The 16888-nt window shown below is 34.5% G+C and overlaps 1 protein-coding gene across 1 annotated transcript in view; it reads right to left on the bottom strand.

Moving 5' to 3' along the window:
• Nucleotides 1–364: 364 nt before the first annotated feature.
• Nucleotides 365–16888, bottom strand: part of LOC123655765 — a 40159-nt gene continuing 23635 nt past the window's right edge. Inside the window, exons 2-6 of the mRNA XM_045591518.1 lie at nucleotides 3829–4024; nucleotides 2873–3014; nucleotides 2069–2183; nucleotides 1290–1543; nucleotides 365–985 (exon numbers count right to left, since the gene is read on the bottom strand). Coding sequence (XP_045447474.1) covers nucleotides 712–985; nucleotides 1290–1543; nucleotides 2069–2183; nucleotides 2873–3014; nucleotides 3829–4024 — 981 coding nt within the window. The 3' untranslated portion in view covers nucleotides 365–711. The remainder of the gene's footprint in view (nucleotides 986–1289; nucleotides 1544–2068; nucleotides 2184–2872; nucleotides 3015–3828; nucleotides 4025–16888) is intronic.

The raw sequence follows: 16888 nt of genomic DNA, 5'->3' as shown, positions 1-16888 counted from the left end.
TTATTATTAGTGCGTTTCATCCGTAAAAATTTTACCCTCATGCGCTGAGAGAAGTTTCACTTCAAAAAGTAAACGTAATTTCAACACATATCATACAAAATATTAAGGACATTTCAATTTCAGTGCGCGTATTTGTTCGTCGTATAGAAATTGTAGCTGTGTGCGAGTTAAAAAGTACCCTCAAATGTATTGTATAAAAATGTGTGCTTAATATATCAATTTCATACTATGCAAAATTTTAAAAATAGTTTTTTTTTTAATTAAATTCCTATATTTTTTTATTGTCTTGATAAACTAAAGCTACTTATTTGTATATATATATATATATATATATATATATATATATATATATATATATATATACTCATACATTCGCGCGCCAAAATGACCGATGTATATCAATAATATTTATTATTGTTTGGTTACAATTATTAGCATTTTTTTAATCATCAGTCTATATTTTAATAGATAGTACCTATTATAATATCAATCACACTCGTGATACTTCAAATTAACTGCGAAAAAATTGTAAATTACAAGCAGAAGAAAATTTTCAACTGTTTGAACAGAAAGAGCTACAACTTTGTCCAATACTCTTGTCTGTTTTCCTGTAATAGAGTACTTGATTCCTAAAATTGTACTTGGCTACGATCAAAAATATTTCGATCAGTTAAGGGTGTTTTATTTTGAACTTGGTATTTTGTTGGTGGATCAGACTTTGTCTGGTTGGTATCGCCTAGAGTGGTATCTTCTCTTGAATCTTCTGGAAGGGCATCTGCCTGAACTTCTATCATAGGGTCCGTACTCACAAGTGGGTGTCATACAGTCTCCTTGTGAGACACATACTCTGTCTCTTAATCCGAAGTGCTCTTTGCCCTTTGCAAGGGTGAGACAGTCCCGCCTACTGGTTAAGTCTCGCCAATCGCAGACACAAGAACATACGCCATCTTTGATGCGATTGCGGAAAAGGGTTGGGCACGTACATCTGTGAAGAAGATATGAAAGACTGTGAACGGTCCTGGGTTTTATTGGTTTTTTTATTTTTATGAAAACCGATCTTGATAATCTTCCAAATTTGACTCAACTTATATAAATACTCGTTTGTAACAGTGGTTACTCATTCCTTGATTGAATTATCAAGAATAGTTTCAAATGCGAAGTGAACAAGTTGCTGTAAGAATAAATGTATTTACAAGGATTGTTATGGATTTATTACTACCCAAATTGAATGTAAGAATATTATAATATTACTAATAAATATATAATATATATAAAAAGATAATTATTACCTTTTCAATTCAGGTGGCGACGTCTGTCCCTCATCTTTTTCTAATAATGGCTCCTCAGTTGGCACTCGCCAATCGTTCTGCCTTTCTTTTACACCTTCATCTTTCTCCTCTCTCCTTTCTACAATCTCTTTCTCTTTTAGATAGATATTGGTACGAGGCGTACTCTCTAATGTTTCTTTTGAGACGCAAGCGCATCTTGTGTGGTTGTAGAATAATATTCTAGCGGGAGTTACGTTGCCACCGGCTTTATTGAGCTAAGAAATTAATTGTGAAATTATAATATTATATAGGTCTAGAACTCTCGAATTTGAATATACACATCTACCCGACATTATTTTTATCATACTATAATATAAATTAATAAAAAATATCAACCTTCGTAAAATTGGGCCTATTATATTTTCTTTTCAATACCGGCATTAGAGCAACGTGTCTGATCAAGCGTCTAATCTTTTCCTATATAGAAGATGCCTTTGCCATGGCCGTTCAAACGTGGGGCAAGGTGGGGCATTTGCTCCACCCCTAGCTAGCTAGCAAATAATTGATATTTTAGACTTCAATAAGGAAATTTTAGGTAGATTTAGATAAAGCCACCGCAGGCTATTATTAAAGTAGTGCACATAGTGAAAGTAAATAAAATGAATTTATCGAGTTTTAAATTTATTTGTTGTCCCAACCTTTACAAAATTCTTAATACGCTCATGGCTGTTGCCTTGTTGCCCACCAGTAGAACGCTAAAAAAAAAATTACAATTCGTCTGAATCAAAATCAATACTTACCAAGAACGATAATGCAATGTATTTCCCGTCGACTGGAGTGCAGACTTGGCTCTCGTCATAACAACAACCCGAGTCCGCGGCGCAGCGGTGCAATTGCACGCACGGTGGTATGTAACTGAAGGTATATAAATAGGATTCTTATTTAAGAATTCTACGCTGAATTAGAAGCGGAAGCAATGTTATGCTATATAGATTATAATGTACGGCTTAATAAACCTAGGTGTGTTTGTTTTGAAGTCTTTAATTGAGAAAATACCTAATGGTGATATTTATTTATGTGAGAAACCCAAAAGTTTGATTGGTCTTTAAGAAGAATACACCATAAATATAATTTGCTTTATGTAAATTTTTTTGGCGTGTAAAAGCCATGTTTTTCTGAGATAGGATACAAGAAAGAAACATTCTACTCAAAATCTGGAGCAGCCAGACTGAGGAACTACCTCGACCTTACAGAAGGTCACAGCTAAATAGCATTTCTTTTTATTTGTTCCTGTGGAGAGTAAGGTGATCAGGGCTCCTGACCGATACTTCTGGTATTTTTTACCATCTTTATTCATTTTTTTACCATCGGGTGAGACATACACTTGGTTATCGACCTAGCTGTATACAAAAGTAGAATTTTGACCAGTAATGGGACATTTAAAAGCTTTTACAGTACTGTATACCTCACTCTTAACGAAAATAATTTGAAACGAATAGTTACAATTAAGCAATAAAAATCTTAAGAACTAATCACTACCATATATCTTTTCTCTTGTCTAATAATCTAAAATAGGTTCAAATTTAAACAGTTACAACACTTACAGTGTGTCCGCAGCTGGTACCAATTTCTTAACAGGAAACCACCTCGCTTGCGGCGTTAGACATTTGCCAGCGTGGAAAACATTACGTATGTTAGCTACTGCCCCTTTGTGTAGGAACGCACGCTCTTCTGCAGTGGCTCTTGCTGGAAGAAATAATAGGCCTTAAGAATGTTGTTCATCTGGGTTCATATACAGTACGCGAGTTCTTCTTCTAATACTAATTATGTTTGTTTTCTAAGGTATTGATGTATTTTCAATTTAGTATGTGGGCAGTTCTTTTATACCTTGTAACACCTTACTCAGGTTGTTTAGCGTAAGTTTTTTTATCGACTTGGGCTTGGGGTTAATTTGATCATGACCAAACACGTCTAAAATAATTCGTACGTTAAATTTAATTTCATTTGCAATGTTTCTTTCGTGTTTTATAATGTCTACTAGCTGACCCAGTAAACGTTGTTTTGCTATATATATTATTAACCCCCTTAATTTCCCTGCCCTTACTTAGGAGTATGAAAAATAGATGTTGGCTGATCTTCAGATCTACCCGATATGAACACAAAATTTCGGTTTGGCAACAGACACCGCGACACGATAATTTTATATTGAGTTTACATCTAGAAAACATTGATATCAATTGAATTTATTTGGCTTTACACTCACTGACTTCACTCTTTGCTTAATAGTGCTTACGTATTTATTACCTATGTGTAGCATCGTGTTCATGTCTTCGTGGATAGTTTTTAAGACATGAATTGAAGCTTTACTTACTACTCTTCTAAGTAAATTTCTAAATAGCTATAGATACGTAATTGTTTAACTATATATTTTGCTTCTCTAAGCTATAAAATGAATTTAAAATAAACTGAAAAGCTTAAAACTAATCGGTCCTAATTCAAAGATTGATACAGCCTTTGACTGTGCTAGTTATTTGCCTCTTTCTCAATGTAGGTTACTTACAGTCTTCTAAAATCCTGGGCCTCTCGTTGGTCGCAGCGACGGGGTCAATCGTGGTTAGTCTGGATACATCTAATCTGGTGAAGGCTGATGGTGTCACACCGAGTATGGGTCTGCTAGTGGAACTGGTGTCGTCTTCTATAGGATCCCACTCTTCACCCACATCGTTAGCGTAGTCCCCATCAGCGAGTTCTAGGTCCTGTAAAGAAGGCATTAGGTATTTAGTAATTAGTCTTACGCGTACTGGCTCATAGGTTAAAGCCTATAGCCTTAGGGATTCAGTAATACACACAATGCAAGCAAAAACTCTCAGAATAAGACAAACAATCTCTGTGGCCTATCTGTAATGAATATATAAACATTTACACTTAATAGCCCCCAGTATGATTCGCTCCTGTGTCGGGGTCCGGAAACACACAAAATACACAAGCACAAACAATAAATATCTATATGGCCAAAAGAAATATCTGTCGTGAGCGGAGATCGAACCCGCGACCGCCAGCGTAACAGCCAGTGCTATGACCGATATATGTATGGATCTTAATTAAATTTATCGTTTTACACGAAATCGTAAATTAATGTTTTTATTATATATATATATATGACGGCTTTAATTTTGAAACAACGTCAACATGATTGACAGTCGGTAATTTTTTTACTAATTTAGTGCGAATTGTTCGCACGGGTATTACTAGTTTGATTTAATGTGGATTAGAATTAAGAAAAAGAAGAATTATTATTTAAAACAGTAAAAATATAACATTAATCTAGAAAAACCATTTCCTTTTAATATAGTCTATATTACACTAAATTTACATTTATATATAATTAATAAATCCACTTAAAAACGAGTGGCTCACTCTGATGAGAATAGAACTCCAGAACCCCGCGCCTGCTTCTTTTCACGATCGATTTTATTACTTTCAATTTGTCTATGTAAGTATTGTAAGTCACGTCTGGATGAAAGAGTTCAGTACTTTTAATCTGGCTATTAATAATGCCAGACATGTTTTATGTAAGTGGAAATTAGAAAACATTTTTTGATGTTTAATCAATAATAACTAATAGCTAATTTTTTTTGGTAAGTATCTAGAATGGCTGGACAAATCCGGCTGTTTTTTTAATATTTATTATTTGTGTGTGGTTCTTATGAGATGAAAAATCATGAAAATCGTACATAAGTTTCTACAAACGTAACTATATATATTACTACGCTAAGGTTCAGATGTTTGCCTCCCTTTATAGAAAAAACTTAACAATTACTCCACATAAATTATATATCATTTTATAAAGAATTGCTTGCTCTACCGGCATCAACAACTAAAATAATTATTATTGCATTTTTTATAAATTAATTAATTATTAAAATTATATATAAGACGGCTTTAATTTTGAAACAACGTCAACATGATTGACAATTATTATACTTATTTAGTGCGAATTATTCGTACGGTTACTGCTAGTATAAAAAAATAATGTAGCTCTATCTTAGGAATAGACCACCATATGTGGATGCTAAAAATATTTCGTTTATTTTTTATTATGGATCGATAGATTTAGTCTGTAACATCCCACTGCTGGGCATAGGCCTCGTTCTCCACGTAGGAGAAGGATTGAAGCTTAATCCACCACGCTACTCCACTGCGGGTTAGCATGTTCTTTACTATGAGTAACGATCGCTATCAAGTATTTGTCAATCAATCAATCAATCATTACAGCCTATACAGTCCACTGCTGGACATAGGCCTCCACAAGCTCAAGCCAAAAATAACGTGAACTGTGTTTTGCCCATAGTCACCACGCTGGGCAGGCGGGTTGGTGACCGCAGTACTGACTTTGTCGCACCGAAGACGCTGCTGCCCGTCTTCGGCCTGTGTATTTCAAAGCCAGCAGTTGGATGGTTATCCCGCCACCGGTCGGCTTTTTAAGTTCCAAGGTGGTAGCGGAACTGTGTTATCCCTTAGTCGCACTCTTACGACACCCACGGGAAGAGAGGGGGTGGCTATATTTTTTAGTACCGTAGCCACACAGGTCCAATTATTTGTAATAACGAAGAACCAGGACCGAAAGCTCAACGTGCTCTCCAAGGCACGGGAGACCTAAAATGACAGACAGCCAGACCGGAAAGTAATTTTTGTACAACAATCAATATTTTAAAGTCAATTAAAAAAAACGTAATTGGACTAAACGACCGGTTTTCCCAATATGTTATATTTAACTGCGTCACTTTTATGCTTCGTAGCGTGATATTTTATCGCCTATAACCTTCTCAGATAAATGAACAGATTCCGAGATAAGTGTGTTTGAAAATACTACCGTTTTATAATGTAAGTACATTTAAATTAACTAAAACGACCGGTTACCAACATTTATTTTAGTTTTATAGAGATTGATTTCCAAAAAAGTGGAGTTGCTTGTATTTTTTTTTTGTGTGTTACCTCAGAGCTCTTTTACTGGGTTGACCGAATTAGATGATTTTTTAATCGAATAGCTAAAAATTTTAAAATTTTCTCCAAGGAGGCCGCGTTTTATTGAACTTTTTTATGGACAGGGCAAGGTTTATATAAAACAAATAAGTGATTTACGTACAAAAATATAGCATAATATTTAATGGAAAATATATTTAAAATTTACATTACATTTATAGTATTTAAGTAAATGGCTATATCATTTATATTTCGCTAGAAAATGACGCAATCCAACGTCGCTGCAGTAAATCGTGCACAATACGATAAAACCAATGAATTGCGACAACCGGCCGTATATTCTCATTATCTCCCAACTTTCTAAGTTAATCGACGCTTAATTAAATAAAATTTGTTTAATGGTAATTGCATCGTAAAGTTATTTCGCCGTTTAAATTTTACGAATCTTTTTTTAACCCTAGCACTAGAGAAATGTACATTTTATTTAAGTTTAGTAACTATTTAAAAGTTTTGAAGTCTAGTCGAATAAGTTGCTTTTGTGAAATTAACTGATAAAGCGTATTATTCGGTGCAGGATTATATATAATTATATAGTTATATAAATAAAATTGAACGTTGCTAAGCGTATAATTCGAGAACGGCTCGACCAATTCGGCTAATTTTTTTTTTTTTTTGTATTCTTAAAGGCCCACGGAAGGTTTTAATACAAAAAAAAAAAAATAACAAATTGAAAAATTATTTTTGTGTTGGGTAATTCATTTCCTGAAAAAGTCTTAGACTATATAATATTTTAATGCGATTTAAAAAAAACGTTTCAATATTTATTTCAGAATAGTCGTCTATAAGCTACGGTAATCGCTTACCATCAGGTGAGCCGTACGCTTTGTTTGCCGACCTAGTTAAGTATATATAAAAAGACCGTGTTTACGCGTTTCCTTACCACCAACACTGAACCTTGAATAAAGTGTGAAGTTATTTCTCCACTCCAGTCACCAAGGTCTAAGTAATACTTAAACGTAGCTTCTGTTAAGCGATGCGTTGTAAAAGGTCATAAGTCATCATAATGATAGTTATCGCCTTTTTATCAATCACTACGGAGTAGCTTATGCTGGAGATTTAAGTAATACTAGCTGACTCGGCAAACGTTGTCTTGCCGCTAAACGCTATTAAGAAATAGGGGTTGGTGGTAGAAGGGTGAAAATTTAGGGTTGTATGTATTTTTCAACGCCAAATCATAATAAAATAAAAAATAAATAATTTATCTAAAAATTAAAAAAAATTTAGGCGTCCACTACCCTTAACATTTAGGGGGATGAAAAATAGATGTTCTTCGATTCTCAGACCTACCCAATATGCACACAAAATTTCATGGAAATCGGTCAAGCCGTTTCGCAGGAGTTTAACTACAAACACCGCGACAGGAGAATTTTATCTATTAGATTTAGATACAATTTTAATAAATGAAAAACAGTTCTAACATTGGTTTGATTGCGTGTTTATAGTTAATTTTTCACTTGATGATATTTTCAATTTAAGTGATGCAAAATATAATTTTTGATTTGTATCAAAATATTTTTTAAATAAAATGTCTGTTTTTTTTAAATATTGTTTTTCAGCCTTGATGTTCTGGAATTGATCATATTAAAGAATATTAGTCATACTTTAAAAGAGAATATTTGTTTATAAATTATAATACTGGTTTACATTTCATGTATGCTTTAGATGTCGCTAAAATGTACAAAAAAGGATGTTCAAATAACATCCTCTTTTTCGAAAGTAGAAAAAAAACTACTTGAATTTACTTGTTTCAAAAGAAATGCGAAATTCAAGTAGTTTCTTAAGAATAAGTAAATCGATGTTCAAGTATGCTAAAGATATTAAATTTTATCGTGCAATTTATGTTTATTGGCGTTTGTCAAAGTTTAACGTTGTTTTGGGGTCAGAATGAAAGTGTACACGATTTACCGCTTCTTAGAAAGGTTACGCCGGTGACACGGAACGAGCAATTCGTGTTAATACACTGTTTGATGCTTATGATAATATATACTTTTTAACCAACTTCAAAAAGGTGTTTGCCAAGGTCTGGGTGTTTGTGCAGTCCTTGTGGGTCTCCCCACCGTGACTCTGAGAGCACGTTAAGCCGTCGGTCCCGGTTGTTATCATGTACACCTGATAGCGTCCGTTACTCATAGTTACATATATCCGCCAACCCGCATTGAAGCAGCGTGGTGGATTAAACTCTGATCCTTCTCCTACATGGGGAAAGAGGCCTATGCCCAGTAGTGGGATATTACAGGCTGAAGCGAGAACCAACTTCAAAAAAGGAGGTTCTCAAATCGACTATATTTTTTGTGCGTTATCTCATAACTTTTTTCTAGGTGTATTGTTAACATTTTTCTTTGCTTTTCGATAATTTTATCGAGATTTGTTGATTACTTTTTGAGTAATCTTTGTTAACGCGTATTTACTTGACTATTTTTTATCTACGCTTTATTACTTGTCGATGTAATTGAAGTCGGTTTTTTTCGTTTGCGAGTAACACAATTATTAACATATTTTTGCTTATCTTGCGTATTATTTTCATGTAACGTGTATTAGGTCGTGTGATAAAATATATTTGTTTACTATTGCACGTGAATTATCACCCATTTAATTTACTCTACACTTAGCTAAATATGAGCATGACATAAAAGTATCGTCAAAACAAAAGCTTCAATAAATTACAAGGTGGTCTCGCTAAAAAGTTGATTTTCCCATGATCTGACATTAAAAAAAGAAATGTAGGCTGCGATCAAACCGGTCAATTGAATGAGAAGTTAACCGCGGTGATATGTAATAAGCCTCGCAATAAAACTAGATACGTGAAATAAATACAGAGAGGTTTTACTTGCGTTTATCGTAACCGCGAGCATTGGTCGTTAGATGGAGCTTGTAGACATTAATATTAAATAATTTGTATGTTGTATATCAAAGTTATAATTATTGAAGAAAAACTTTTTTACACACGTGACGAGAGTGTTATGAAAAGTGTGATCAGGTGGGGCGAACGAAGGTTGAAAGGGAGATATAAGTTAGCAAATGATAGATGAGTTTCGTAATGTTTACTTTAGTCGTGTGGTCTAAAGGGCACGCTTTTTTTTTTTTAAATAAACAAGTACTATTTGTAATGAGAATATCTTCACAAATTATAAAATATTAAGATATAATAAGTCTCTTAAAAACAAGTCCCACTAAACAACCACATGTTTTAATATCCATAATAGCGATAATATTTTGTCGCCATCTGTGCAGTCATTAGCGATGTCTTGAGGCATAATTATTCATCCTAATTGAATTTTAATTGTTTACAAAAAGTAAACTGCGTATCTTTAGTTTTAATTATTTTATACGTTTAATTTTTTAATAAAAATACTTCATTGCATATTTAAAATTACAATTAAAATGTTGGAATTATAAAAATCAAACTTTATAAAGTGCAAAGATGGCATTTTGAAGTTAATTTTAATGATTCTTAATATTATAGTCTGTTTAGTATGGACTGGCGTAAGATAGCTCTGAACCGGGATCGCTGGAGACGTGTGGTGTCGGAGGCCAAGATCCACTACGGGTCACTGAGCTAGAGGAGTAGGTAAGTAAGTAAGTAGCATAGTTGTCACGAATTTGTCTTTAGCAGCGATAGTTCTAGGAATTCAATTTCCGTTTATGACATTGTAGCGGTGCAGACCATGGTGTGAAGTCCCTCGTCCACCATCGCAAAGGGAGGATCCTCCGACCAGACGGGTGTAGTGTCTGGTAAGCTAACGGCCCCCAACGGTTGTTTTTTTTTTTCGAATTGTAGAATGCTGTTGGCCGTATCGGCCTTTACAGCGTCACCGGTGGAAGGAACCGGGTACTAAAGACGCCAGATGCGAAGGAAGAAGGGGAAGCCCTCTGGGAGGGCTCGGGGAGAAACGCACGCCCTAAGGGTGTCTCCTAGCGAGATCGCACCTCGGCTTAGAGCGTCGTCGGAGTGGGTCCCCAACGGTTGTTGTCAGGTTCTTGTATATACACTCAATCGCTCTGAAAACTTTGATAGCGCGATGTAGCATATGTCAATTTTCTCTAGTTACGTGGTTCGTAGTCGCGCGATAGATGTCGCCACATCATGTATGTATATGTGTGGTTACATATTTAAACCAAACATTCGTTCTTTAGTATGTATTGTAGATTGTTTATTATCAATCAAATCGTCATTATAGAAACGCGTTTAGTTCGTTTTATAATTATTATTTATCGTGGGGGAATTTATCAGCAATAAATTCTGGCCCAGAATCACTTGGTGTCGACGGTTGGAGGTCAAACAGTTATCAATGGGAAAAATCTTTGATTTGTCAGATGTTGTATACAAGAAATTAAACAAATGTGTATTGTTTTTGCTTCGCTAATTTTAATTCTGATTTTTTCTACCGATATTAGCAGCGATTTAGCCTACGTTACTTTAAGCTAATAAATTGTGTCTAGAGAAGAAAATAAATAAAAAACATCACAAGTAAAAATGTTATGATGTTAAAAAATTAATTTTTAAAACACAATTATAAAAATTGTCGTGTCAAACTTTAAATAAGAATCAAATCTATACAAATAAACAAAATTGGAGTGTCTGTTTGTAATATTAAAAGAAACGTTTTTTACTAAATGCATATGGATGTACCTACCTATACATACGGTACATATGCGAAAATAACATTCTTTACCATTTTTGTCTGTTTGTCTGTCTGTCTGCTTGTTCCGGCTAATCTCTGAAACGGCTGGGCCGATTTGGACGAGCTGATGTAATAAAAAGTACTATTTTGTAACTCTGCGGATTGAACAATATTTTTTTTTTTTAATTCTGCGCGGACGAAGACGCGGGTACAGCTAGTCACTAATAATTTCGTTTGCTTGCAAACGAAAAAAAAAAACCGCAAACTTCACTTTACATCGGCAGATAGTACGATGTAGGTAATTAGCAATTAAATACGCATTTATTAGGGATAATGCAAAAGTACTCTCCATTTCTTGATCAAACTGAAAAGGACATGACAAACACTCGATATCGATTGAAAAATGAATCATCATAACGGTGTAATCCAGTAAAAATATATAAGGTAACAAACACACTTATATAAATACAGTCGAATCCAGAATCTCCTTATTTTCAAGAATTCTGAAAATATCTCAGAGGTATTTGAAAACCGTCTCCGTCAAGCATTCGTGGCATAGTTCTAAAATTTGAAAGACTCCTGCAGCCGAACTGGCTCCACACGTATCGACTCGTCGTTCCTGTGGGCCTAGCCAGTGAGGTCGAGAGGGTGACGCAGAGCTTAGGCAACTCCGCGTTTTCCTGAAGAGTGACCTAGGTGACACAGTGTCTGTCTGACACTGTCTAAATCGTCTGCAATAGACGGACTAAGGCCAATGATGATGCTTTAGAGCGAATTTAAAACAGGAAGAGGTTCTCAAATCAATTGTATTTTTTTTCATGGATGTTGCTTCAGAACTTTTTACTGAGTGGACCGATTTCGATGATTTTTTTTATCGAACGTTAGTCTTGTCACATGGTCCCATTTAAATTTGATTGAGTATGAGTTCGTATTTACTTGACTATGTTTTCGTCAACCTACGTTGTATTTTACCTTAAACTTTTTATTGACCGCGTAAATATTGATATTCTTTTAAATAAGTTTTCCAAATTAGGTTTTACACCCACTTTATTAAAGTTCTTTGCAAATTATTTCACAAACCGCGTTCAATACGTCCAGCTTGGGTTTTATCGGTCTGATCCATACTTTGTACTTTCTGGTGTAAGCCAGGGTAGTACTTTAGGTCCTACCCAATTTCTCATCATGATTAACGACCTTCCAGAAGTACTCAAAAGAACCCAATGTCTGATGTTCGCTGACGACCTAAAGTTGTTTATGACTATTGAAGGCAATAATGATTGCGATGCGCTTCAAAATGATATACATATGTTTGTGCCTGGAGCAGAGACAATCAATTAGCATTTAATACATCTAAATGTAAAATTGTAACGTATACTCGGTCTCATTCCCCGATCTCCTTCACGTACACCGTCGACGGCGAAGCTTTGTCTAGAGTAGATAGTATACGTGATCTAGGTATAATCTTTGATTCGGCGTTAACATTCAATCACCACATTAAATTAACGTGTCAAAAAGCGTACAAAGCACTTGGGTTTGTTATAAGACAATCAGCAAGATTCTCTAACAAAGAATCAATTTTAATATTATACTTTGCTTTTATTCGCAGTACATTGGAATACAATGCTTTAATCTGGAATCCACACGAAAAACTTTATAAAACCTTAGTTGAGCGAGTGCAAAAAAAGTTTGCCCGTTATTTGTTCTTTAAACTCTATAGTTACTATCCTTATTTGTATCCCTCTCTTTATGTGAATGGTATGGTGGGCTTGGATACTCTTGAGCTAAGGCGAAAGTGTGCCCTTATGCTCCACTACTACCATTTAGTAAATAATAAAATAGATAATCCTACGACATTGGGGGCATGTGGTATATGCGCACCGCGCTGTACGGTCATGAGGCGCTCCCGGCCGCTGTTCGCGGTGGAGTGTGTGCGGACGCAAGCTGCTCGGAGCGCCCCAACGCAGTCAGCCCTTCGCTTACTTAATAATATGTTGGCCTCCAATAGTAGTATTGATATATTCGCCATGAATTCGTCTGAATTTGTTAAATCTTGCTTTAAGTATTTAGAATTATGTTAATGTGTATACTCGTATTATAAGATAAATTGTTATTTCTTAAATGTATTTGTTGTAGTGTTATTAATTTATGCTTGTTTATTGTACGCCTTGGTTGTAAACTGTAAGTGCAATAAATGTAAACTGTAATAAATAAATAAATAAATAAATAAATAAATAAATAAATAAATATTGAGTGAACTGATTTTAATCTGCTATTAATAAAAGTGATGCTTGTCTTGTAGTATTATTTAAATTTGACCGCTATCTGAGGACTTCTTTTTTAAGTAATATTTAATAACACGGAGCTATTTACTTAACTATTTCTTCGTCTACCTACGTTGTATTACTTGTCGATGCAAGCGAATCCGTTTTTTTTTTTCGTTTGCGACCAAATACAATTATTTTATAAAATATATAGCAAAGGCCAATTTACATGTTAGCAAGGAGCCTGCAACAATATTTTACTAAATGAGGAATTCCTTTCAAAAGGAACACTTGCCAACTATCTTTACTTATAATGATAAGGTAGTGCATTATCTCATAGTTCTAAGAAACTTTGCGACCACAGAAGAGATTAACTGGAAAATGTTGCACATTGCTAATTGATATTTATCGACATTACGAAAAGAAGTATATCGTCTCAAGTAAAGTTTTTATTTTATAATAGAAGTAGTAGTTCTGTTATTAATTTTATTACAGTCTTGTATGGTAACGAGAAAACAATATTTCTTATTAACCGATTTCCAAAAAAGGAGGTTCTCAATTCGATTGTATTTTTTATGAATGTTACCTCAGAAATTTTGACTGGGTGGACCGATTTCGATGATTTTTTTTAAACGAAGGTAGTGCGTGTCGTGTGTGTGATGAATGAAATCCTGTCCTGGGGTGTACTTTCGTTGTATTCTGGTCGATGTAATTGAAGTCGGTTTTTTTTCATTTGCGAGCAAACGAAATTATTTTGATTATCCAATTTTGTTAGCTATCATTATCATTATTAGTGGGGTCGTAGTGTGAGACTTTTTTTTTCATTTATTTATTTAGAAATCAACCCACTCGTATATATATACGGGTGTATACATATACGTATGTGTATATATATATATATATATGATACGACACACACACACCGTCGTCCGTTCTTCTGGAAAGCAACTTAATTCTTTTATTATAGGTTACAGCCGATTGTAGCTATTTGTTTTTTGATAAATATACATAAAAATAATACATATATAAATACAAATATTACACCCAGACTCAGTTAGGAATCAATCGCAACCCGCGGAACAGAAAGCACCCTACTAACAGCGCCAAACGCGCGCCAGCGCGGCCTTGATAAAACCACCGCATCCTGTTGTTACTGTTAGTATATAAATATTTGATCTCGTCTTAATTACACGAAAACAAACACTTCTTGGACGATTGTAAATATATAATCTAAAAGTAATTATTATCATATACATATTTAAATTTCGTTAATATTAATATGTATTGAAATTATTGATCGATTAAAAAAAAACTTCATTCAATGTTTACGTTAATAGTTTATTTTTGGCTGAATGCGTACTAATTAATATTTACTTGGCTATTTTTTTATCTACCTTTGTAGTATTTTTTATTTATTTATAAATTTTGTTCCACGGGCTCAAAATGCCCGTGCCTTTGTTTATCATGCATGCATTATAATACCACAGGCGATTTTTCTACTTATTATACTACAGATCAACAGTCCTGTGAGAGCCTAGTAAAATTAGGACGTGGTCCGACGCCGACGGTTTCCTCTTTGTAGTATTACTTGGCGATGTAACTGAAGTAGTTTTTTTTTTTCATTTGCGATCAAATACCTACATTAATTTGTATGTTTTATTATGAAGGACTTTTTTTGTTACTCCTAATAAATATTAATCTTACTGACCCTTTACGGATTATTGCTCGAGGCAGATGTTTATATTCGTAGAAAAGTTTGTTTCTAGTCTGGGAGCATATCTCTCTTTACTGTGCCTTTGAGACTAAGTATCACCTTCGATCCTGTTTGTTATGAAATTAGAAACATGATATCAACGGCTCATGGTTGGGAAACTTTAATAATTTAAGATCCAACCCTCATCTTTCATCATCATCAGGTCTTATGAGTCTTCGCTCCGTGTCTTGGACAACACGAAAACCTACTGGTTGTAATGATAAACACTCGACAGCGATCGTTACAATGGATAGGAATGTTATTTACGTGATTAAAGCTCCCATCATTCTTCTACAGGAATAAAGTGTATTTGCCCAGCAGTGGGACATCAAGACTGATTCAGTTTAGTTTGGTGCAATCAAGAGTAGATCTTCTATAAAAGTAGGTAACACAGATCAAAAATTAATTTCGTCGATTTCCTGTATATCCTTCATTTAAAATAAGAAGTAATCAAATCGAGATCGTAAACTCGGAATGAATTAGATATTCTAATAATTATAATAAAAGAAAGATAAGCTAAGCTGATAGAAGAATGTTATAGGCCATGAAACAACGCGATATAATATCGCAGCTATTAATACTGCTTTCAAACAGTGTTGTGTTCCTGTTACAGAAACAGTTGTCAAAATATGTTACAGTGACTGTCAACGAGCCTCGGTGCTTATGACGTCATCCCAGTTGGTCACTGACGTTAGCCAATATGAAACTAGCTGTTTGACAGTTCATCGTTGAGCATTATGTCAAGTGATCTTCACTATGGACTGTCAGTTGAGATACGCAATAGGTATGCTGGAGAGAATTGGGGATAGGGTTGGCAACGCGCTTGCGATGTTTCTGGTATTGCAGGCGTGTATAGGCTCCGGTAATCGCTTATCATCAGGTGAGACGTAGCCTGACGCAGGCTGATTTGCTGACATAGTTGAATTAAAAAAATTGTAATTACCTATGTATGTACTTATTATATGTAAATTTGTAAACAGTGATATTTTAGAATAATAAATATATAATAATTATAGGAGTCCTATTTTTATTGTTTACTGATAGACTAAATATATATATTACATACAATAGGTAGGTTACATTTTAGGCTATAGTGTCAATTACCGAATAGGTGGCACCCACCAAATTTATATATATATATATATATATATATATATATATACTAGCTGTGCCCGCGGCTTCGCCCGCGTTGAAATCAGTGTGTCACAAAGTTTTCCCGGCAAACTTCCAGTGAAACTCTCATCAAAATCGGCTTAGCCGTTCCATAAACCTTCCTCTTGCCAATAGTGGAGCCCTCTCTCCAATGGTGAAACCGCATGAAAATCCGTTCAATAGATTTTGAACGAATCGATCACATACACTTTTGGGGACTTTGTTTTATAATACACTAACTGTTACCCGCGACTACGTCCTTTTGGTTATGAAGATATGCATTACTATTAAGATGTTTAACGCAAATCATTTTTTTATTTCAGTCACTTGAAATGCTTATCAAACTGAGTAACTTTTTAAAAGGCACAATTTGGTATAATTTAATATTTATTTTTATAAAACCTTTCTATACACAACATTTTTAGTTTTATTTTCAGGCTGTATATGTTTCATACAAACTATCAACCCCAATTAAACCCCCTTAGCGCGGAATATCGTAAAATTCGTTCTTAGCGGACGTCTGCTAACTATAATCTACCTCCCTGCCAAATTTTATCTTTGTCCAACCTGGATGGATAGACCATCCAGCGGTTTTTGAGTTCTCGTGATGAGTTAGTGACCTTTCTCTTTTATATATATATATATAGATTACGATGCATTATTTGGACACCTTCTCACAATCTATAGAGCATACGTTTTCAATTTCAAGTTTCTTACTTCAAAAACATAAGACTTTCATACAAACTTCCGACCCCCGTTTTATCCCCTTAGGGATCGATTTTCGTATCA

This window comes from Melitaea cinxia, chromosome 8 (genome assembly GCF_905220565.1).
Source record: "Melitaea cinxia chromosome 8, ilMelCinx1.1, whole genome shotgun sequence".
Classification (NCBI taxonomy): domain Eukaryota; kingdom Metazoa; phylum Arthropoda; class Insecta; order Lepidoptera; family Nymphalidae; genus Melitaea; species Melitaea cinxia.
Note: the sequence above shows the minus strand (reverse complement) of the source record. Positions and strands in the feature narration are given on the sequence as shown.